Source organism: Oncorhynchus nerka, linkage group LG7, assembly GCF_034236695.1.
Source record: "Oncorhynchus nerka isolate Pitt River linkage group LG7, Oner_Uvic_2.0, whole genome shotgun sequence".
Lineage (NCBI taxonomy): Eukaryota > Metazoa > Chordata > Actinopteri > Salmoniformes > Salmonidae > Oncorhynchus > Oncorhynchus nerka.
Window position 1 is genome coordinate 97,120,571 of NC_088402.1, and position 22,902 is coordinate 97,143,472.

General features: G+C 51.5%; 1 protein-coding gene across 1 annotated transcript in view; it reads left to right on the top strand.

Moving 5' to 3' along the window:
- flna (filamin A, alpha (actin binding protein 280)) overlaps positions 1-22,902 on the top strand; it is a 264,701-nt gene that overhangs the window by 215,442 nt on the left and 26,357 nt on the right. Inside the window, 7 exon segments of the mRNA XM_065021021.1 lie at positions 6,405-6,671; positions 6,855-6,992; positions 8,255-8,370; positions 11,110-11,242; positions 12,216-12,392; positions 20,420-20,638; positions 20,836-21,033. Coding sequence (XP_064877093.1) covers positions 6,405-6,671; positions 6,855-6,992; positions 8,255-8,370; positions 11,110-11,242; positions 12,216-12,392; positions 20,420-20,638; positions 20,836-21,033 — 1,248 coding nt within the window.

A 22,902-nucleotide genomic window follows, 5' to 3' on the forward strand; every position in this document is an offset into this window, starting at 1 on the left:
AGGGATGGAGGTGTGAACAGGTACTAGGGATGGAGGTGTGACCAGGGATGGAGGTGTGACCAGGTACTAGGGATGGAGGTGTGAACAGGTACTAGGGATGGAGGTGTGACCAGGTACTAGGGATGGAGGTGTGACCAGGGATGGAGGTGTGACTAGGGATGGAGGTGTGACCAGGGATGGAGGTGTGAACAGGTACTAGGGATGGAGGTGTGACCAGGGATGGAGGTGTGACCAGGTACTAGGGATGGAGGTGTGAACAGGTACTAGGGATGGAGGTGTGACCAGGTACTAGGGATGGAGGTGTGACCAGGGATGGAGGTGTGATCAGGTACTAGGGATGGAGGTGTGAACAGGTACTAGGGATGGAGGTGTGAACAGGTACTAGGGATGGAGGTGTGAACAGGTACTAGGGATGGAGGTGTGACCAGGTACTAGGGATGGAGGTGTGACCAGGGATGGAGGTGTGACCAGGTACTAGGGATGGAGGTGTGAACAGGTACTAGGGATGGAGGTGTGACCAGGCACTAGGGATGGAGCTGTGAACAGGTACTAGGGATGGAGGTGTGACCAGGTACTAGGGATGGAGGTGTGACCAGGGATGGAGGTGTGACCAGGTACTAGGGATGGAGGTGTGACCAGGTACTAGGGATGGAGGTGTGAACAGGTACTAGGGATGGAGGTGTGAACAGGTACTAGGGATGGAGGTGTGAACAGGTACTAGGGATGGAGGTGTGGCCAGGCACTAGGAATGGAGGTGTGAACAGGTACTAGGGATGGAGGTGTGAACAGGCACTAGGGATGGAGGTGTGACCAGGCACTAGGGATGGAGGTGTGACCAGGTACTAGGGATGGAGGTGTGACCAGGGATGGATGTGTGACCAGGTACTAGGGATGGAGGTGTGACCAGGTACTAGGATGGATGGAGGTGTGACCAGGATGGAGGTGTGACCAGGTACTAGGGATGGAGGTGTGAACAGGTACTAGGGATGGAGGTGTGAACAGGTACTAGGGATGGAGGTGTGAACAGGTACTAGGGATGGAGGTGTGACCAGGCACTAGGGATGGAGGTGTGAACAGGTACTAGGGATGGAGGTGTGAACAGGTACTAGGGATGGAGGTGTGAACAGGTACTAGGGATGGAGGTGTGACCAGGTACTAGGGATGGAGGTGTGACCAGGGATGGAGGTGTGACCAGGTACTAGGGATGGAGGTGTGAACAGGTACTAGGGATGGAGGTGTGACCAGGCACTAGGGATGGAGGTGTGAACAGGTACTAGGGATGGAGGTGTGACCAGGTACTAGGGATGGAGGTGTGACCAGGGATGGAGGTGTGACCAGGTACTAGGGATGGAGGTGTGAACAGGTACTAGGGATGGAGGTGTGAACAGGTACTAGGGATGGAGGTGTGAACAGGTACTAGGGATGGAGGTGTGAACAGGTACTAGGGATGGAGGTGTGACCAGGTACTAGGGATGGAGGTGTGAACAGGTACTAGGGATGGAGGTGTGAACAGGTACTAGGGATGGAGGTGTGACCAGGTACTAGGGATGGAGGTGTGACCAGGTACTAGGGATGGAGGTGTGACCGGATGGATGTGTGACCAGGTACTAGGGATGGAGGTGTGACTAGGTACTAGGGATGGAGGTGTGACCAGGGATGGAGGTGTGAACAGGTACTAGGGATGGAGGTGTGAACAGGTACTAGGGATGGAGGTGTGAACAGGTACTAGGGATGGAGGTGTGAACAGGTACTAGGGATGGAGGTGTGACCAGGTACTAGGGATGGAGGTGTGAAGGTACAGGTACTAGGGATGGAGGTGTGAACAGGTAGGTGGACTAGGGATGGATGGAGGTGTGACCAGGGATGGATGTGTGACCAGGTACTAGGGATGGAGGTGTGAACAGGTACTAGGGATGGAGGTGTGACCAGGTACTAGGGATGGAGGTGTGAACAGGTACTAGGGATGGAGGTGTGAACAGGTACTAGGGATGGAGGTGTGAACAGGTACTAGGGATGGAGGTGTGAACAGGTACTAGGGATGGAGGTGTGAACAGGTACTAGGGATGGAGGTGTGAACAGGTACTAGGGATGGAGGTGTGACCAGGTACTAGGGATGGAGGTGTGACCAGGTACTAGGGATGGAGGTGTGAACAGGTACTAGGGATGGAGGTGTGAACAGGTACTAGGGATGGAGGTGAACAGGCACTAGACCAGGGATGGAGGTGTGACAGGTACTAGGGATGGAGGTGTGAACAGGTACTAGGGATGGAGGTGTGAACAGGTACTAGGGATGGAGGTGTGAACAGGTACTAGGGATGGAGGTGTGAACAGGTACTAGGGATGGAGGTGTGACCAGGCACTAGGGATGGAGGTGTGAACAGGTACTAGGGATGGAGGTGTGAACAGGCACTAGGGATGGAGGTGTGACCAGACACTAGGGATGGAGGTGTGACCAGGTACTAGGGATGGAGGTGTGACCAGGGATGGATGTGTGACCAGGTACTAGGGATGGAGGTGTGACCAGGTACTAGGGATGGAGGTGTGACCAGGGATGGATGTGTGACCAGGTACTAGGGATGGAGGTGTGAACAGGTACTAGGGATGGAGGTGTGAACAGGTACTAGGGATGGAGGTGTGACCAGGCACTAGGGATGGAGGTGTGACCAGGGATGGAGGTGTGACCAGGTACTAGGGATGGAGGTGTGAACAGGTACTAGGGATGGAGGTGTGAACAGGTACTAGGGATGGAGGTGTGAACAGGTACTAGGGATGGAGGTGTGAACAGGTACTAGGGATGGAGGTGTGGCGAGGCACTAGGGATGGAGGTGTGAACAGGTACTAGGGATGGAGGTGTGAACAGGCACTAGGGATGGAGGTGTGACCAGGCACTAGGGATGGAGGTGTGACCAGGTACTAGGGATGGAGGTGTGACCAGGGATGGATGTGTGACCAGGTACTAGGGATGGAGGTGTGACCAGGTACTAGGGATGGAGGTGTGACCAGGGATGGATGTGTGACCAGGTACTAGGGATGGAGGTGTGAACAGGTACTAGGGATGGAGGTGTGAACAGGTACTAGGGATGGAGGTGTGAACAGGTACTAGGGATGGAGGTGTGACCAGGCACTAGGGATGGAGGTGTGAACAGGTACTAGGGATGGAGGTGTGACCAGGTACTAGGGATGGAGGTGTGACCAGGGATGGATGTGTGACCAGGGACTAGGGATGGAGGTGTGAACAGGTACTAGGGATGGAGGTGTGACCAGGTACTAGGGATGGAGGTGTGAACAGGTACTAGGGATGGAGGTGTGAACAGGTACTAGGGATGGAGGTGTGAACAGGTACTAGGGATGGAGGTGTGAACAGGTACTAGGGATGGAGGTGTGAACAGGTACTAGGGATGGAGGTGTGAACAGGTACTAGGGATGGAGGTGTGACCAGGTACTAGGGATGGAGGTGTGAACAGGTACTAGGGATGGAGGTGTGAACAGGTACTAGGGATGGAGGTGTGAACAGGTACTAGGGATGGAGGTGTGACCAGGGATGGAGGTGTGACTAGGTACTAGGGATGGAGGTGTGAACAGGTACTAGGGATGGAGGTGTGAACAGGTACTAGGGATGGAGGTGTGAACAGGTACTAGGGATGGAGGTGTGAACAGGTACTAGGGATGGAGGTGTGACCAGGCACTAGGGATGGAGGTGTGAACAGGTACTAGGGATGGAGGTGTGACCAGGGATGGATGTGTGACCAGGTACTAGGGATGGAGGTGTGAACAGGTACTAGGGATGGAGGTGTGAACAGGTACTAGGGATGGAGGTGTGAACAGGTACTAGGGATGGAGGTGTGACCAGGCACTAGGGATGGAGGTGTGACCAGGGATGGAGGTGTGACCAGGTACTAGGGATGGAGGTGTGAACAGGTACTAGGGATGGAGGGGATGGAGGTGTGAACAGGTACTAGGGATGGAGGTGTGGCCAGGCACTAGGGATGGAGGTGTGAACAGGTACTAGGGATGGAGGTGTGAACAGGCACTAGGGATGGAGGTGTGACCAGGCACTAGGGATGGAGGTGTGACCAGGTACTAGGGATGGAGGTGTGACCAGGGATGGATGTGTGACCAGGTACTAGGGATGGAGGTGTGACCAGGTACTAGGGATGGAGGTGTGACCAGGGATGGATGTGTGACCAGGTACTAGGGATGGAGGTGTGAACAGGTACTAGGGATGGAGGTGTGAACAGGTACTAGGGATGGAGGTGTGAACAGGTACTAGGGATGGAGGTGTGACCAGGCACTAGGGATGGAGGTGTGAACAGGTACTAGGGATGGAGGTGTGACCAGGTACTAGGGATGGAGGTGTGACCAGGGATGGATGTGTGACCAGGGACTAGGGATGGAGGTGTGAACAGGTACTAGGGATGGAGGTGTGACCCGGTACTAGGGATGGAGGTGTGAACAGGTACTAGGGATGGAGGTGTGAACAGGTACTAGGGATGGAGGTGTGAACAGGTACTAGGGATGGAGGTGTGAACAGGAACTAGGGATGGAGGTGTGAACAGGTACTAGGGATGGAGGTGTGAACAGGTACTAGGGATGGAGGTGTGACCAGGTACTAGGGATGGAGGTGTGCCCAGGTACTAGGGATGGAGGTGTGAACAGGTACTAGGGATGGAGGTGTGAACAGGTACTAGGGATGGAGGTGTGACCAGGGATGGAGGTGTGACTAGGTACTAGGGATGGAGGTGTGAACAGGTACTAGGGATGGAGGTGTGAACAGGTACTAGGGATGGAGGTGTGAACAGGTACTAGGGATGGAGGTGTGAACAGGTACTAGGGATGGAGGTGTGACCAGGCACTAGGGATGGAGGTGTGAACAGGTACTAGGGATGGAGGTGTGAACAGGCACTAGGGATGGAGGTGTGACCAGACACTAGGGATGGAGGTGTGACCAGGTACTAGGGATGGAGGTGTGACCAGGGATGGATGTGTGACCAGGTACTAGGGATGGAGGTGTGACCAGGTACTAGGGATGGAGGTGTGACCAGGGATGGATGTGTGACCAGGTACTAGGGATGGAGGTGTGAACAGGTACTAGGGATGGAGGTGTGAACAGGTACTAGGGATGGAGGTGTGACCAGGCACTAGGGATGGAGGTGTGAACAGGTACTAGGGATGGAGGTGTGACCAGGTACTAGGGATGGAGGTGTGACCAGGGATGGAGGTGTGACCAGGGACTAGGGATGGAGGTGTGAACAGGTACTAGGGATGGAGGTGTGACCAGGTACTAGGGATGGAGGTGTGACCAGGTACTAGGGATGGAGGTGTGAACAGGTACTAGGGATGGAGGTGTGAACAGGTACTAGGGATGGAGGTGTGAACAGGTACTAGGGATGGAGGTGTGACCAGGCACTAGGGATGGAGGTGTGAACAGGTACTAGGGATGGAGGTGTGACCAGGTACTAGGGATGGAGGTGTGACCAGGGATGGAGGTGTGACCAGGGACTAGGGATGGAGGTTTGAACAGGTACTAGGGATGGAGGTGTGACCCGGTACTAGGGATGGAGGTGTGAACAGGTACTAGGGATGGAGGTGTGAACAGGTACTAGGGATGGAGGTGTGAACAGGTACTAGGGATGGAGGTGTGAACAGGTACTAGGGATGGAGGTGTGAACAGGTACTAGGGATGGAGGTGTGACCAGGTACTAGGGATGGAGGTGTGCCCAGGTACTAGGGATGGAGGTGTGAACAGGTACTAGGGATGGAGGTGTGAACAGGTACTAGGGATGGAGGTGTGAACAGGTACTAGGGATGGAGGTGTGAACAGGTACTAGGGATGGAGGTGTGACCAGGTACTAGGGATGGAGGTGTGCCCAGGTACTAGGGATGGAGGTGTGAACAGGTACTAGGGATGGAGGTGTGAACAGGTACTAGGGATGGAGGTGTGAACAGGTACTAGGGATGGAGGTGTGAACAGGTACTAGGGATAGAGGTGTGACCAGGCACTAGGGATGGAGGTGTGACCAGGTACTAGGGATGGAGGTGTGACCAGGAACTAGGGATGGAGGTGTGAACAGGTACTAGGGATGGAGGTGTGAACAGGTACTAGGGATGGAGGTGTGACCAGGCACTAGGGATGGAGGTGTGACCAGGTGACCAGTCAGTCTGCTCAGGTCCAGGAGGCTGTAACCCTGTGTGTGTGTGTGTGTGTGTGTGTGTGTGTGTGTGTTAACAGAGATCAGCATAGCAGACATGGTGGTCCAGGTGACCAGTCCGTCTGGTCAGGTCCAGGAGGCTGTTAACCCTGTGTGTGTGTGTGTGTGTGTGTGTGTGTGTGTGTGTGTGTGTGTGTGTGTGTGTGTGTGTGTGTGTGTGTGTGTGTGTGTGTGTGTGTGTGTGTGTGTTAACAGAGATCAGCATAGCAGACATGGTGGCCCAGGTGACCAGTCCATCTGGTCAGGTCCAGGAGGCTGACATCATGGAGGGAGAGAACAACACCTACTGCATCCACTTTGTTCCCACGGAGACCGGCGTACACAGAGTGTGTGTGAAGTACGCGGGCGTGCACGTGCCCGGCAGCCCCTTCCAGTTCACAGTGGGGCCCCTGGGAGAAGGAGGAGCCCACAAGGTCCGTGTTGCAGGGCCCGGGCTGGAGAGGGCAGAGGCTGGAGTACCAGGTGTGTGTGTGTATAATTATTACACGGTACTAGTTAACGCCACTGACAGCGTGTGGACTGATCCCTCTCTGGTGTGTGTGTGTGTGTGTGTGTGTGTGTGTGTGTGTGTGTGTGTGTGTGTGTGTGTGTGTGTGTGTGTGTGTGTGTGTGTGTGTGTGTGTGTGTGTGTGTGTGTGTGTGTAGCTGAGTTCAGTATCTGGACGCGGGAGGCAGGTGCAGGGGGTCTCAGCATCGAGGTAGATGGACCCAGTAAAGCAGAGATCACCTTCGAGGACCGCAAGGACGGATCCAGTGGAGTATCCTACATGGTCCAGGAGTCAGGTGTGTGTGTGTGTAGTAGGCCCAGTGATCGTAATCGACATGAGCATTGACATTTGCCGGGGTCAGAATACAGACCACCCTGGGGACAGGAGCCCCTCCTCTCTGTCTCCAGACAGACCACCCTGGGGACATGAACCCTTCCCCTCTGTCTCCAGACAGACCACCCTGGGGACAGGCACCCTTCCTCTCTGTCTCCAGACCACCCTGGGGACATGAACCCTTCCTCTCTGTCTCCAGACAGACCACCCTGGGGACATGAACCCTTCCCCTCTGTCTCCAGACAGACCACCTTGGGGACAGGCACCCTTCCTCTCTGTCTCCAGACCACCCTGGGGACATGAACCCTTCCTCTCTGTCTCCAGACAGACCACCCTGGGGACATGAACCCTTCCCCTCTGTCTCCAGACAGACCACCCTGGGGACAGGCACCCTTCCTCTCTGTCTCCAGACCACCCTGGGGACATGAACCCTTCCTCTCTGTCTCCAGACCACCCTGGGGACAGGAACCCTTCCTTTCTGTCTCCAGACCACCCTGGGGACATGAACCCTTCCTCTCTGTCTCCAGACAGACCACCCTTGGGACAGGAACCCCTCCTCTCTGTCTCCAGACCACCCTGGGGACATGAACCCTTCCTCTCTGTCTCCAGACAGACCACCCTTGGGACAGGAACCCCTCCTCTCTGTCTCCAGACCACCCTGGGGACATGAACCCCTCCTCTCTGTCTCCAGACAGACCACCCTGGGGACAGGAACCATTCCTCTCTGTCTCCAGACCACCCTGGGGACATGAACCCTTCCTCTTTGTCTCCAGACAGACCACCCTGGGGACAGGAACCCTTCCTCTTTGTCTCCAGACAGACCACCCTGGGGACAGGAACCCTTCCCCTCTGTCTCCAGACCACCCTGGGGACAGGAACCCTTCCTCTTTGTCTCCAGACAGACCACCCTGGGGACAGGAACCCTTCCCCTCTGTCTCCAGACAGACCACCCTGGGGACAGGAACCCTTCCTCTCTGTCTCCAGACCATCCTGGGGACATGAACCCTTCCTCTCTGTCTCCACCTTTACATCTCCCTCTAAAACAAATATTTTAAAGTTGTGTGTATCTAACAGTGTGTATATCTAACAGTGTGTGTATCTAACAGTGTGTGTATATAAAGGTGTGTGTATATAAAGGTGTGTGTATTTAAAGGTTTGTGTGTATCTACGTGTGTGTGTGTATCTAACGGTGTGTATCTAACGTAGTGTGTGTGTGTGTTGCAGGAAACTATGAGGTGTCTGTCCGTTTCAACGAAGAGCACATCCCTGACAGTCCCTTCGTGGTTCCCGTGGCGTCGCCCTCTGATGACGCCAGACGACTCACTGTTGCCGGTCTTCAGGTGAGACTCAGGGACACAAACACACCCAGGACCACGCTACCCACAATGCAGCAGCCTGGGGAGGGGCAGAGAGGCAGGGAGATTGACACAGACAGACAGAGACAGACAGACAGGTCAACACTTATTATATACAATTATTATAAATTAAAATAGCCCTGCTAATGATCCTATACATTACAGGACATTTACAGTATAATTACAACATCAGTAATTGGTCTAGTCTGACCATCGCAGCAGGTTTCTGTTGAGCACAACAAGAGGTTCTCAGTGGGTTAGTGGTTAGAGGTCAGGTGTAGTGGTTAGAGGTCAGGTGTAGTGATTAGAGGTCAGGTGTAGTGGTTAGAGGTCAGATGTAGTGGTTAGAGGTCAGGTGTAGTGGTTAGAGGTCAGGTGTAGTGGTTAGAGGTCAGGTGTAGTGGTTAGAGGTCAGGTGTAGTGGTTAGAGGTCAGGTGTAGTGGTTAGAGGTCAGGTGTAGTGGTTAGAGGTCAGGTGTAGTGGTTAGAAGTCAGGTGTAGTGGTTAGAGGTCAGGTGTAGTGGTTAGAGGTCAGGTGTAGTGGTTAGAAGTCAGGTGTAGTGGTTAGACGTCAGGTGTAGTGGTTAGAGGTCAGGTGTAGTGGTTAGAGGTCAGGTGTAGTGGTTAGAGGTCAGGTGTAGTGGTTAGAGGTCAGGGGTCGCGCTGGTTTAAGGGTTTGTGGGATAGTAAAGATGTGTGTGTTTCTCGTGCCTCAATCTAAAGGCTCTCAACAGCCCCCCACCTTCCTTTTCCCTCCCCTCACTCCACCACTCCTCCCCTCACTCCACCACTCCACCCCTCACTCCACCACTCCATCCCTCACTCCACCCCTCACTCCACCGCCCCTCCTCTCACTCCACCACTCCACCCCTCACTCCACCACTCCTCCCCTCACTCCACCACTCCACCCCTCACTCCACCGCTCCCCCTCACTCCACCACTCCTCCCCTCACTCCACCGCTCCTCCCCTCACTCCACCACTCCTCCTCTCACTCCACCGCTCCACCTCTCACTCCACCACTCCACCACTCCTCCTCTCACTCCACCGCTCCTCCCCTCACTCCACCACTCCTCCTCTCACCCACCGCTCCACCTCTCACTCCACCACTCCACCTCTCACTCCACCACTCCACCCCTCACTCCACCACTCCTCCTCTCACTCCACCACTCCACCCCTCACTCCACCGCTCCCCCCTCACTCCACCACTCCTCCCCTCACTCCACCGCTCCTCCCCTCACTCCACCACTCCTCCTCTCACTCCACCACTCCACCACTCCTCCTCTCACTCCACCGCTCCTCCCCTCACTCCACCACTCCTCCTCTCACTCCACCGCTCCACCTCTCACTCCACCTCTCACTCCACCCCTCACTCCACCACTCCTCCTCTCACTCCACCACTCCTCCCCTCACTCCACCACTCCTCCTCTCACTCCACCACTCCTCCCCTCACTCCACCTCTCCTCCTCTCACTCCACCACTCCTCCCCTCACTCCACCACTCCTCCTCTCACTCCACCACTCCACCCCTCACTCCACCACTCCTCCTCTCACTCCACCACTCCACCCCTCACTCCACCACTCCTCCCCTCACTCCACCGCTCCTCCTCTCACTCCACCACTCCTCCCCTCACTCCACCGCTCCTCCTCTCACTCCACCACTCCTCCTCTCACTCCACCACTCCACCCCTCACTCCACCGCTCCTCCCCTCACTCCACCGCTCCTCCCCTCACTCCACCACTCCTCCCCTCACTCCACCGCTCCTCCTCTCACTCCACCACTCCTCCCCTCACTCCACCGCTCCTCCTCTCACTCCACCACTCCTCCCCTCACTCCACCGCTCCTCCTCTCACTCCACCACTCCTCCCCTCACTCCACCGCTCCTCCTCTCACTCCACCACTCCTCCCCTCACTCCACCGCTCCTCCTCTCACTCCACCGCTCCTCCTCTCACTCCACCACTCCTCCCCTCACTCCACCGCTCCTCCCCTCACTCCACCGCTCCTCCTCTCACTCCACCACTCCTCCTCTCACTCCACCACTCCTCCTCTCACTCCACCGCTCCTCCTCTCACTCCACCACTCCTCCCCTCACTCCACCGCTCCTCCCCTCACTCCACCGCTCCTCCTCTCACTCCACCACTCCTCCTCTCACTCCACCACTCCTCCTCTCACTCCACCACTCCTCCCCTCAAAATAATTCTGCTCTGCATGCATTATTTGGTGTTTGTACCATTTAGTTAATTATTGGTTGATGAGCAGACCCCACAACCAAGGTCAAAGGGCTCTATAACTGATTCAGGTATTTTTAGCCAGATCCTAATTGGTATGTCGAATTGTATGTTATTGTTGTCTAGCTGTTGTGTAGTTATTGTTGTCTAGCTGTTGTGTAGATGTCCAGTGTGTGTAGTTGTTGTCTAGCTGTTGTGTAGATGTCCAGTGTGTGTAGTTGTTGTCTAGCTGTTGTGTAGTAATTGTTGTCTAGCTGTTGTGTAGATGTCCAGTGTGTGTAGTTGTTGTCTAGCTGTTGTGTAGATGTCCAGTGTGTGTAGTTGTTGTCTAGCTGTTGTGTAGATGTCCAGTGTGTGTAGTTGTTGTCTAGCTGTTGTGTAGTTGTCCAGTACATGTGTAGTTGTTGTGTAGTTGTTGTTTAGTTGTTGTGTAGTAGTTGTTGTGTAGTTGTTGTGTAGTTGTTTAGTTGTGTTGATCGTGAGTTGTATCTGAGCAGGAGTCCTGGTTGAAGGTCAATCACCCAGCATCCTTTGCTGTGAGCCTGAACGGAGCGAAGGGACAGATTGACGCTAAAGTACACAGCCCCTCTGGAGCCCTGGAGGGCTGCTGTGTTACTGAGCTAGACCAAGGTAACTACTACCACACAATACTACAATATACTACACAATACTTTACTCTACTGTGTTACTGAGCTAGACCAAGGTAACTACTACCACACAATACTACACTATACTGTGTTACTGAGCTAGACCAAGGTAACTACTACATTTACACCACACTGTGTTACTGAGCTAGTCAAGGTAACTACACTACACAATACTACAATATACTACACAATACTATACTTTACTATACTACACGGTGTTACTGAGCTAGTCAAGGTAACTACACTACACAATACTACAATATACTACACAATACTATACTTTACTATACTACACGGTGTTACTGAGCTAGTCAAGGTAACTACACTACACAATACTACACAATACTATACTTTACTATACTACACGGTGTTACTGAGCTAGTCAAGGTAACTACACTACACTTTACTACAATTTACTACACAATACTATACTTTACTATACTACACGGTGTTACTGAGCTAGTCAAGGTAACTACACTACACAATACTACACAATACTATACTTTACTATACTACACGGTGTTACTGAGCTAGTCAAGGTAACTACACTACACTTTACTACAATTTACTACACAATACTATACTTTACTATACTACACGGTGTTACTGAGCTAGTCAAGGTAACTACACTACACAATACTACACAATACTATACTTTACTATACTACACGGTGTTACTGAGCTAGTCAAGGTAACTACACTACACAATACTATACTTTACTATACTACACGGTGTTACTGAGCTAGTCAAGGTAACTACACTACAATATACTACACAGTACTACTTTGATCCAGATAGGAACAGCAAGTACACACTACACTCTAATAAACTACTACACAGTTGGTCTGTTAGAGAGATAGACCACAGTCACCATGGACACCAGACTGAGTTTAAACATGCTTTGACAACAGATGTATATTTGATTTCCCTCCCATCCCACTCTCCTCTCCTCCAGATAAATATTCTGTGATGTTCATTCCCAGAGAGAACGGTCTGTATCTGATCGATGTGAAGTTCAACGGCAGCCACATCCCTGACAGCCCTTTCCAAATCAGGGTCGGGGAGACGGGACAGGCTGGAGACCCAGGCATGGTGACCGCATACGGAGCTGGATTAGAGGGAGGAACCACTGGTAAACTAACACCTTACTGTTGTAGAAATCCTAAATAAAGCAGCTATTAGCTAAATCAGTGATAGTGTGAAAAGATATTCAGACCCCTTGACTTTTTCCACATTTTGTTAAGTTACAGCCTTATTCTAAAAATGTACTATATAAATCAACAATCTACACACAATACCCCATATTGACAAATCTTAAACAAAAAACACAAAAAACTTATTTACATAAGTATTCAGACCCTTTGCTATGAGACTCATTGAGCTCAGGTGCATTCTGTTTCCATTGATCATCCTTGAGATGTTTCTTCAACTTGATTGGAGTCCACCTGTGGTAAATTCAATTGATTGGACATGATTTGGAAAGGCACACACCTGACAAGGTCCCACAGTTGACAGGTGCATGTCAAGGTTGAAGGAATTGTCCGTAGAGCTCCGAGACAGGATTGTGTCGAGGCACAGATCTGGGGAAGGGTACCAAAACATTTCTGCAGCATTGAAGGTCCCCAAGAACACAGTGGCCTCATAATTCTTTTTTTTAATATAGTTTTACATTTTATCAATCTTTCTTTTTTTTTACCCCCTTTCTCCCCAATTCCGTGGTATCCAATTGGTAGTTACAGTCTTGTCCAATCAGTGCAACTCCCGTACGGACTCGGGAGAGGCGAGAGCCATGCGTCCTCCAAAACACAACCCAGCCAAGCCGCCCTGCCGCTTAACCCAGAAGCCAGCTGCACCAATGTGTCGGAGAAAACACCATACACCTGGAGACTGTGTCAGCGTGCATTGCGCCCGGTCCGCCACAGGAGCCGCTAGTGCACAATGTTACAAGAACATCCGTGCCGGCCGAAACCTCACCTAACCTGGACGACACTGGGTCTCCCGGTCGCTGCCGGCTGCAACAGAGCCTGGACTCGAACCAGGATCTCTAGTGGCACAGCTAGCACTATGATGAACCACTCGGGAGGCCACTCCTTCATTTTTAAATGGAAGAAATTTGGAACCACCCAGAGCTGGCGGCCCAGTCAAACTGACCAATCGGGGGAGAAGGGCCTTGATTGGGGAGGTGACCAAGAATCTGGTGGTCACTCTGACAGAGATTTGGAGTACCTATGTGGAGATGGGAGAACCTTCCAGAAGGACAACCATCTCTGCAGCACTCCACCAATCAGGCCTTTATGGTAGAGTGGACAGACGGAAACCACTCCTCAGTAAAAGGCACATGACAGCCCACTTGGAGTTTGCCAAAAGGCACCTAAAGGATTCTCAGACCATGAGAAACAAGATTATCTGGTCTGATGAAACCAAGATTGAACTCTTTGGCCTGAATGCCAAGTGTCACGTCTGGAGAAAACCTGGCACCATCTTTACGGTGAAGCATGGTGGTGGCAGCATCATGTTGTGGGTATGTTTTTCAGCTGCAGGGACTGGGACACAGAGAGATCCTTGATGAAAACCTGTTCAAGAGCGCTCAGGACCTCAGACTGGGGCGAAGGTTCACCTTCTAACAGGACGATGACCCTAAGCACACAGCCAAGATGCAGTGTGGCTTCGGGACAAGTCTCTGAATATCCTTGAGTGGCCCAGCCAGAGCCCGGATTTGAACCTCAAATCAAATCAAATTTTATCTGTCACATGCGCCGAGTAGAACTTTCACCTTACAGTGAAAGGCTGAGTACAACAGGTGGAGACCTCACAGTGAAATGCAGACTGACCAGCCCTTAACCAACAGGTGTAGACCTCACAGTGAAATGCAGACTGACCAGCCCTTAACCAACAGGTGTAGACCTCACAGTGAAATGCTGACTGACCAGCCCTTAACCAACAGGTGTAGACCTCAGAGTGAAATGCTGACTGACCAGCCCTTAACCAACAGGTGTAGACCTCACAGTGAAATGCAGACTGACCAGCCCTTAACCAACAGGTGTAGACCTCACAGTGAAATGCTGACTGACCAGCCCTTCTCCAACAGGTGTAGACCTCACAGTGAAATGCAGACTGACCAGCCCTTAACCAACAGGTGTAGACCTCACAGTGAAATGCAGACTGACCAGCCCTTAACCAACAGGTGTAGACCTCACAGTGAAATGCAGACTGATCAGCCCTTCACCAACAGGTGTAGACCTCACAGTGAAATGCAGACTGACCAGCCCTTAACCAACAGGTTTAGACCTCACAGTGAAATGCTGACTGACCAGCCCTTAACCAACAGGTGTAGACCTCACAGTGAAATGCAGACTGACCAGCCCTTAACCAACAGGTGTAGACCTCACAGTGAAATGCAGACTGACCAGCCCTTAACCAACAGGTGTAGACCTCAGAGTGAAATGCTGACTGACCAGCCCTTCACCAACAGGTGTAGACCTCACAGTGAAATGCAGACTGACCAGCCCTTCACCAACAGGTGTAGACCTCACATTGAAATGCAGACTGACCAGCCCTTAACCAACAGGTGTAGACCTCACAGTGAAATGCAGACTGACCAGCCCTTAACCAACAGGCGTAGACCTCACAGTGAAATGCAGACTGACCAGCCCTTAACCAACAGGCGTAGACCTCACAGTGAAATGCAGACTGACCAGCCCTTAACCAACAGGTGTAGACCTCACAATGAAATGCAGACTGACCAGCCCTTAACCAACAGGTGTAGACCTCACAGTGAAATGCTGACTGACCAGCCCTTAACCAACAGGTGTAGACCTCACGGTGAAATGCTGACTGACCAGCCCTTAACCAACAGGTGTAGACCTCAGAGTGAAATGCAGACTAACCAGCCCTTAACCAACAGGTGTAGACCTCACAGTGAAATGCAGACTGACCAGCCCTTAACCAACAGGTGTAGACCTCACAGTGAAATGCAGACTGACCAGCCCTTCACCAACAGGTGTAGACCTCACAGTGAAATGCAGACTGACCAGCCCTTAACCAACAGGTGTAGACCTCACAGTGAAATGCTGACTGACCAGCCCTTAACCAACAGGTGTAGACCTCACAGTGAAATGCTGACTGACCAGCCCTTAACCAACAGGTGTAGACATCACAGTGAAATGCTGACTGACCAGCCCTTAACCAACAGGTGTAGACCTCACAGTGAAATGCAGACTGACCAGCCCTTAACCAACAGGTGTAGACCTCACAGTGAAATGCTGACTGACCAGCCCTTCACCAACAGGTGTAGACCTCACAGTGAAATGCAGACAGACCAGCCCTTAACCAACAGGTGTAGACCTCACAGTGAAATGCAGACTGACCAGCCCTTAACCAACAGGTGTAGACCTCACAGTGAAATGCTGACTGACCAGCCCTTAACCAACAGGTGTAGACCTCACAGTGAAATGCAGACTGACCAGCCCTTAACCAACAGGTGTAGACCTCACAGTGAAATGCTGACTGACCAGCCCTTAACCAACAGGTGTAGACCTCAGAGTGAAATGGAGACTAACCAGCCCTTAACCAACAGGTGTAGACCTCACAGTGAAATGCAGACTGACCAGCCCTTAACCAACAGGTGTAGACCTCACAGTGAAATGCTGACTGGCCAGCCCTTAACCAACAGGTGTAGACCTCAGAGTGAAATGCAGACTAACCAGCCCTTAACCAACAGGTGTAGACCTCACAGTGAAATGCAGACTGACCAGCCCTTAACCAACAGGTGTAGACCTCACAGTGAAATGCAGACTGACCAGCCCTTAACCAACAGGTGTAGACCTCACAGTGAAATGCAGACTGACCAGCCCTTCACCAACAGGTGTAGACCTCACAGTGAAATGCAGACTGACCAGCCCTTAACCAACAGGTGTAGACCTCACAGTGAAATGCAGACTGACCAGCCCTTCACCAACAGGTGTAGACCTCACATTGAAATGCAGACTGACCAGCCCTTAACCAACAGGTGTAGACCTCACAGTGAAATGCAGACTGACCAGCCCTTAACCAACAGGCGTAGACCTCACAGTGAAATGCAGACTGACCAGCCCTTAACCAACAGGTGTAGACCTCACAGTGAAATGCAGACTGACCAGCCCTTAACCAACAGGTGTAGACCTCACAATGAAATGCAGACTGACCAGCCCTTAACCAACAGGTGTAGACCTCACAGTGAAATGCTGACTGACCAGCCCTTAACCAACAGGTGTAGACCTCACAGTGAAATGCTGACTGACCAGCCCTTAACCAACAGGTGTAGACCTCACAGTGAAATGCAGACTGACCAGCCCTTAACCAACAGGTGTAGACCTCACAGTGAAATGCTGACTGACCAGCCCTTAACCAACAGGTGTAGACCTCACAGTGAAATGCTGACTGACCAGCCCTTAACCAACAGGTGTAGACCTCACAGTGAAATGCTGACTGACCAGCCCTTAACCAACAGGTGTAGACCTCACAGTGAAATGCAGACTGACCAGCCCTTAACCAACAGGTGTAGACCTCACAGTGAAATGCTGACTGACCAGCCCTTCACCAACAGGTGTAGACCTCACAGTGAAATGCAGACAGACCAGCCCTTAACCAACAGGTGTAGACCTCACAGTGAAATGCAGACTGACCAGCCCTTAACCAACAGGTGTAGACCTCACAGTGAAATGCTGACTGACCAGCCCTTAACCAACAGGTGTAGACCTCACAGTGAAATGCAGACTGACCAGCCCTTAACCAACAGGTGTAGACCTCACAGTGAAATGCAGACTAACCAGCCCTTAACCAACAGGTGTAGACCTCACAGTGAAATGCAGACTGACCAGCCCTTAACCAACAGGTGTAGACCTCACAGTGAAATGCAGACTGACCAGCCCTTCACCAACAGGTGTAGACCTCACAGTGAAATGCAGACTGACCAGCCCTTAACCAACAGGTGTAGACCTCACAGTGAAATGCAGACTGACCAGCCCTTAACCAACAGGTGTAGACCTCACAGTGAAATGCAGACTGACCAGCCCTTCACCAACAGGTGTAGACCTCACAGTGAAATGCAGACTGACCAGCCCTTAACCAACAGGTGTAGACCTCACAGTGAAATGCTGACTGACCAGCCCTTAACCAACAGGTGTAGACCTCACAGTGAAATGCTGACTGACCAGCCCTTAACCAACAGGTGTAGACCTCACAGTGAAATGCAGACTGACCAGCCCTTAACCAACAGGTGTAGACCTCACAGTGAAATGCAGACTGACCAGCCCTTCACCAACAGGTGTAGACCTCACAGTGAAATGCAGACTGACCAGCCCTTAACCAACAGGTGTAGACCTCAGAGTGAAATGCTGACTGACCAGCCCTTCACCAACAGGTGTAGACCTCACATTGAAATGCTGACTGACCAGCCCTTCACAAACAGGTGTAGACCTCAGAGTGAAATGCTGACTGACCAGCCCTTAACCAACAGGTGTAGACCTCACAGTGAAATGCAGACTGACCAGCCCTTAACCAACAGGTGTAGACCTCAGAGTGAAATGCTGACTGACCAGAACTTAACCTACAGGTGTAGACCTCACAGTGAAATGCAGACTGACCAGCCCTTAACCAACAGGTGTAGACCTCACAGTGAAATGCAGACTGACCAGCCCTTAACCAACAGGTGTAGACCTCACAGTGAAATGCAGACTGACCAGCCCTTCACCAACAGGTGTAGACCTCACAGTGAAATGCAGACTGACCAGCCCTTAACCAACAGGTGTAGACCTCACAGTGAAATGCTGACTGACCAGCCCTTCACCAACAGGTGTAGACCTCACAGTGAAATGCTGACTGACCAGCCCTTAACCAACAGGTGTAGACCTCACAGTGAAATACAGACTGACCAGCCCTTAACCAACAGGTGTAGACCTCACAGTGAAATGCTGACTGACCAGCCCTTAACCAATAGGTGTAGACCTCAGAGTGAAATGCTGACTGACCAGCCCTTCACCAACAGGTGTAGACCTCACAGTGAAATGCTGACTGACCAGCCCTTAACCAACAGGTGTAGACCTCACAGTGAAATGCTGACTGACCAGCCCTTAACCAACAGGTGTAGACCTCACAGTGAAATGCAGACTGACCAGCCCTTAACCAACAGGTGTAGACCTCACAGTGAAATGCTGACTGACCAGCCCTTAACCAACAGGTGTAGACCTCACAGTGAAATGCTGACTGACCAGCCCTTAACCAACAGGTGTAGACCTCACAGTGAAATGCAGACTGACCAGCCCTTAACCAACAGGTGTAGACCTCACAGTGAAATGCTGACTGACCAGCCCTTAACCAACAGGTGTAGACCTCACAGTGAAATGCTGACTGACCAGCCCTTCACCAACAGGTGTAGACCTCACAGTGAAATGCAGACTGACCAGCCCTTCACCAACAGGTGTAGACCTCACATTGAAATGCAGACTGACCAGCCCTTAACCAACAGGTGTAGACCTCACAGTGAAATGCAGACTGACCAGCCCTTAACCAACAGGTGTAGACCTCACAGTGAAATGCAGACTGACCAGCCCTTCACCAACAGGTGTAGATCTCACAGTGAAATGCTGACTGACCAGCCCTTAACCAACAGGTGTAGACCTCAGAGTGAAATGCAGACTAACCAGCCCTTAACCAACAGGTGTAGACCTCACAGTGAAATGCTGACTGACCAGCCCTTAACCAACAGGTGTAGACCTCACAGTGAAATGCAGACTGACCAGCCCTTCACCAACAGGTGTAGACCTCACAGTGAAATGCAGACTGACCAGCCCTTAACCAACAGGTGTAGACCTCAGAGTGAAATGCTGACTGACCAGCCCTTCACCAACAGGTGTAGACCTCACAGTGAAATGCAGACTGACCAGCCCTTAACCAACAGGTGTAGACCTCACAGTGAAATGCAGACTGACCAGCCCTTAACCAACAGGTGTAGACCTCACAATGAAATGCAGACTGACCAGCCCTTAACCAACAGGTGTAGACCTCACAGTGAAATGCTGACTGACCAGCCCTTAACCAACAGGTGTAGACCTCACAGTGAAATGCTGACTGACCAGCCCTTAACCAACAGGTGTAGACCTAAGAATGAAATGCAGACTAACCAGCCCTTAACCAACAGGTGTAGACCTCACAGTGAAATGCAGACTGACCAGCCGTTCACCAACAGGTGTAGACCTCACAGTGAAATGCTGACTGACCAGCCCTTAACCAACAGGTGTAGACCTCACAGTGAAATGCTGACTGACCAGCCCTTAACCAACAGGTGTAGACCTCACAGTGAAATGCAGACTGACCAGCCCTTAACCAACAGGTGTAGACCTCACAGTGAAATGCTGACTGACCAGCCCTTCACCAACAGGTGTAGACCTCACAGTGAAATGCAGACTGACCAGCCCTTAACCAACAGGTGTAGACCTCACAGTGAAATGCTGACTGACCAGCCCTTAACCAACAGGTGTAGACCTCAGAGTGAAATGCTGACTGACCAGCCCTTCACCAACAGGTGTAGACCTCACATTGAAATGCTGACTGACCAGCCCTTCACCAACAGGTGTAGACCTCACAGTGAAATGCTGACTGACCAGCCCTTAACCAACAGGTGTAGACCTCACATTGAAATGCTGACTGACCAGCCCTTCACCAACAGGTGTAGACCTCACATTGAAATGCTGACTGACCAGCCCTTCACCAACAGGTGTAGACCTCACAGTGAAATGCTGACTGACCAGCCCTTAACCAACAGGTGTAGACCTCACAGTGAAATACAGACTGACCAGCCCTTAACCAACAGGTGTAGACCTCACAGTGAAATGCTGACTGACCAGCCCTTCACCAACAGGTGTAGACCTCACATTGAAATGCTGACTGACCAGCCCTTCACCAACAGGTGTAGACCTCACAGTGAAATGCTGACTGACCAGCCCTTAACCAACAGGTGTAGACCTCACAGTGAAATGCTGACTGACCAGCCCTTCACCAACAGGTGTAGACCTCACAGTGAAATGCTGACTGACCAGTCCACTGACTGAAAGTTTCTCTGAATAACCGTGTCTGCTATATGACCAAAATAGAATGTAAAACATATCTCTGTCCTCTCTGTAGGTACAGCCTGTGAGTTTGTGGTCAACACCAGTACAGCAGGACCTGGGGCCCTGGCGGTGACCATCGACGGCCCCTCCAAGGGGAAGGTGGACTGTGTTGAGTGTCCGGAGGGTTACAAGGTGACCTACACCCCCATGGCTCCAGGAAACTACTTAATCTCCATCAGATACGGAGGACCTTACCACATCGTAGGATCCCCCTTCAAGGCCAAGATCACTGGTGAGGGACCTGGACAGTGGACAGATACGCACATATACCGACCCCTCTATCTAACCCTTCTCTCTCTTTCTCTCTCTAACCCCCATCTCTCTCTCTAACCCCACCCCCCCCTCTCTCTCCCTCTTTCTCTCTCTAACCCCCATCTCTCTCTCTAACCTCTCTCTCTCCCACTCTCTCCCTGTTTGTCTCTCTTCCAGGCTCCAAGCGGGTCAGTAGCCATAGCAACCATGAGACGTCCGGCGTCATGGTCGATGCCACGACTCACTATGTCAGCTACTCCCACCAGGGAGCTCTCAGCCAATCGGACGCCAGCTGTGTGACAGCCAAGGGGCTCGGCCTATCAAAGGGTTTCATCGACCAGAAGAACAACTTCAGCGTCGACTGCAGCAAAGCAGGTGTGTGTTTAGTCTCTGTTGTGTGTGTGTGAGTATTCTATCCTGTTTTAAAGACAGGTTAATAAATGGAGTGTTGCAAGGTTCAATCACAGGGAAGACCAGAGAAATCTGGTGGGATGTCAGCTGGCAACCGTAGTGCTTCGACAATTAATATCTCAGGACGTTGTGTCCAGCTAACCCTACCCACTGCCACTGTGTCCTACTATCTCTAACCCTACCCACTGCCATTGTGTCCTACTATCTCTAACTCTACCCACTGCCATTGTGTCCTACTATCTCTAACTCTACCCACTGCCATTGTGTCCTACTATCTCTAACTCTACCTACTGCCATTGTGTCCTACTATCTCTAACCCTACCCACTGCCATTGTGTCCTACTATCTCTAACCCTACCCACTGCCATTGTGTCCTACTATCTCTAACTCTACCCACTGCCATTGTGTCCTACTATCTCTAACCCTACCCACTGCCATTGTGTCCTACTATCTCTAACCCTACCCACTACCATTGTGTCCTACTATCTCTAACCCTACCCACTGCCATTGTGTCCTACTATCTCTAACTCTACCCACTGCCATTGTGTCCTACTATCTCTAACTCTACCCACTGCCATTGTCCTACTATCTCTAACTCTACCTACTGCCATTGTGTCCTACTATCTCTAACTCTACCCACTGCCATTGTGTCCTACTATCTCTAACCCTACCCACTGCCATTGTGTCCTACTATCTCTAACCCTACCCACTGCCATTGTGTCCTACTATCTCTAACCCTACCCACTGCCATTGTGTCCTACTATCTCTAACCCTACCCACTGCCATTGTGTCCTACTATCTCTAACTCTACCCACTGCCATTGTGTCCTACTATCTAACTCTACTAATTGTGTCCTACTACCCACCCACTGCCATTGTGTCCTATTGTGTCCTACCCACTGCCATTGTGTCCTACTATCTCTAACTCTACCCACTGCCATTGTGTCCTACTATCTCTAACCCTACCCACTGCCATTGTGTCCTTGTGTCCTACTATCTCTAACTCTACCCACTGCCATTGTGTCCTACTATCTCTAACCCTACCCACTGCCATTGTCCTACTATCTCTAACTCTACCCACTGCCATTGTGTCCTACTATCTCTAACTCTACCCACTGCCATTGTGTCCTACTATCTCTAACTCTACCCACTGCCATTGTGTCCTACTATCTCTAACCCTACCATTGTGTCCTACTATCTCTAACCCTACCTACTGCCATTGTGTCCTACTATCTCTAACTCTACCTACTGCCATTGTGTCCTACTATCTCTAACTCTACCCACTGCCATTGTGTCCTACTATCTCTAACCCTACCCACTGCCATTGTGTCCTACTATCTCTAAGTCTACCATTGTGTCCTACTATCTCTAACCCTACCTACTGCCATTGTGTCCTACTATCTCTAACTCTACCCACTGCCATTGTGTCCTACTATCTCTAACTCTACCCACTGCCATTGTGTCCTACTATCTCTAACTCTACCCACTGCCATTGTGTCCTATTGTGTCCCATTGTGTCCTACTATCTCTAACTCTACCCACTGCCATTGTGTCCTACTATCTCTAACTCTACCCACTGCCATTGTGTCCTACTATCTCTAACCCTACCTACTGCCATTGTGTCCTACTATCTCTAACTCTACCCACTGCCATTGTGTCCTACTATCTCTAACTCTACCCACTGCCATTGTGTCCTACTATCTCTAACCCTACCTACTGCCATTGTGTCCTACTATCTCTAACTCTACCCACTGCCATTGTGTCCTACTATCTCTAACTCTACCCACTGCCATTGTGTCCTACTATCCTAACTATCTGCCATTGTGTCCTACTAC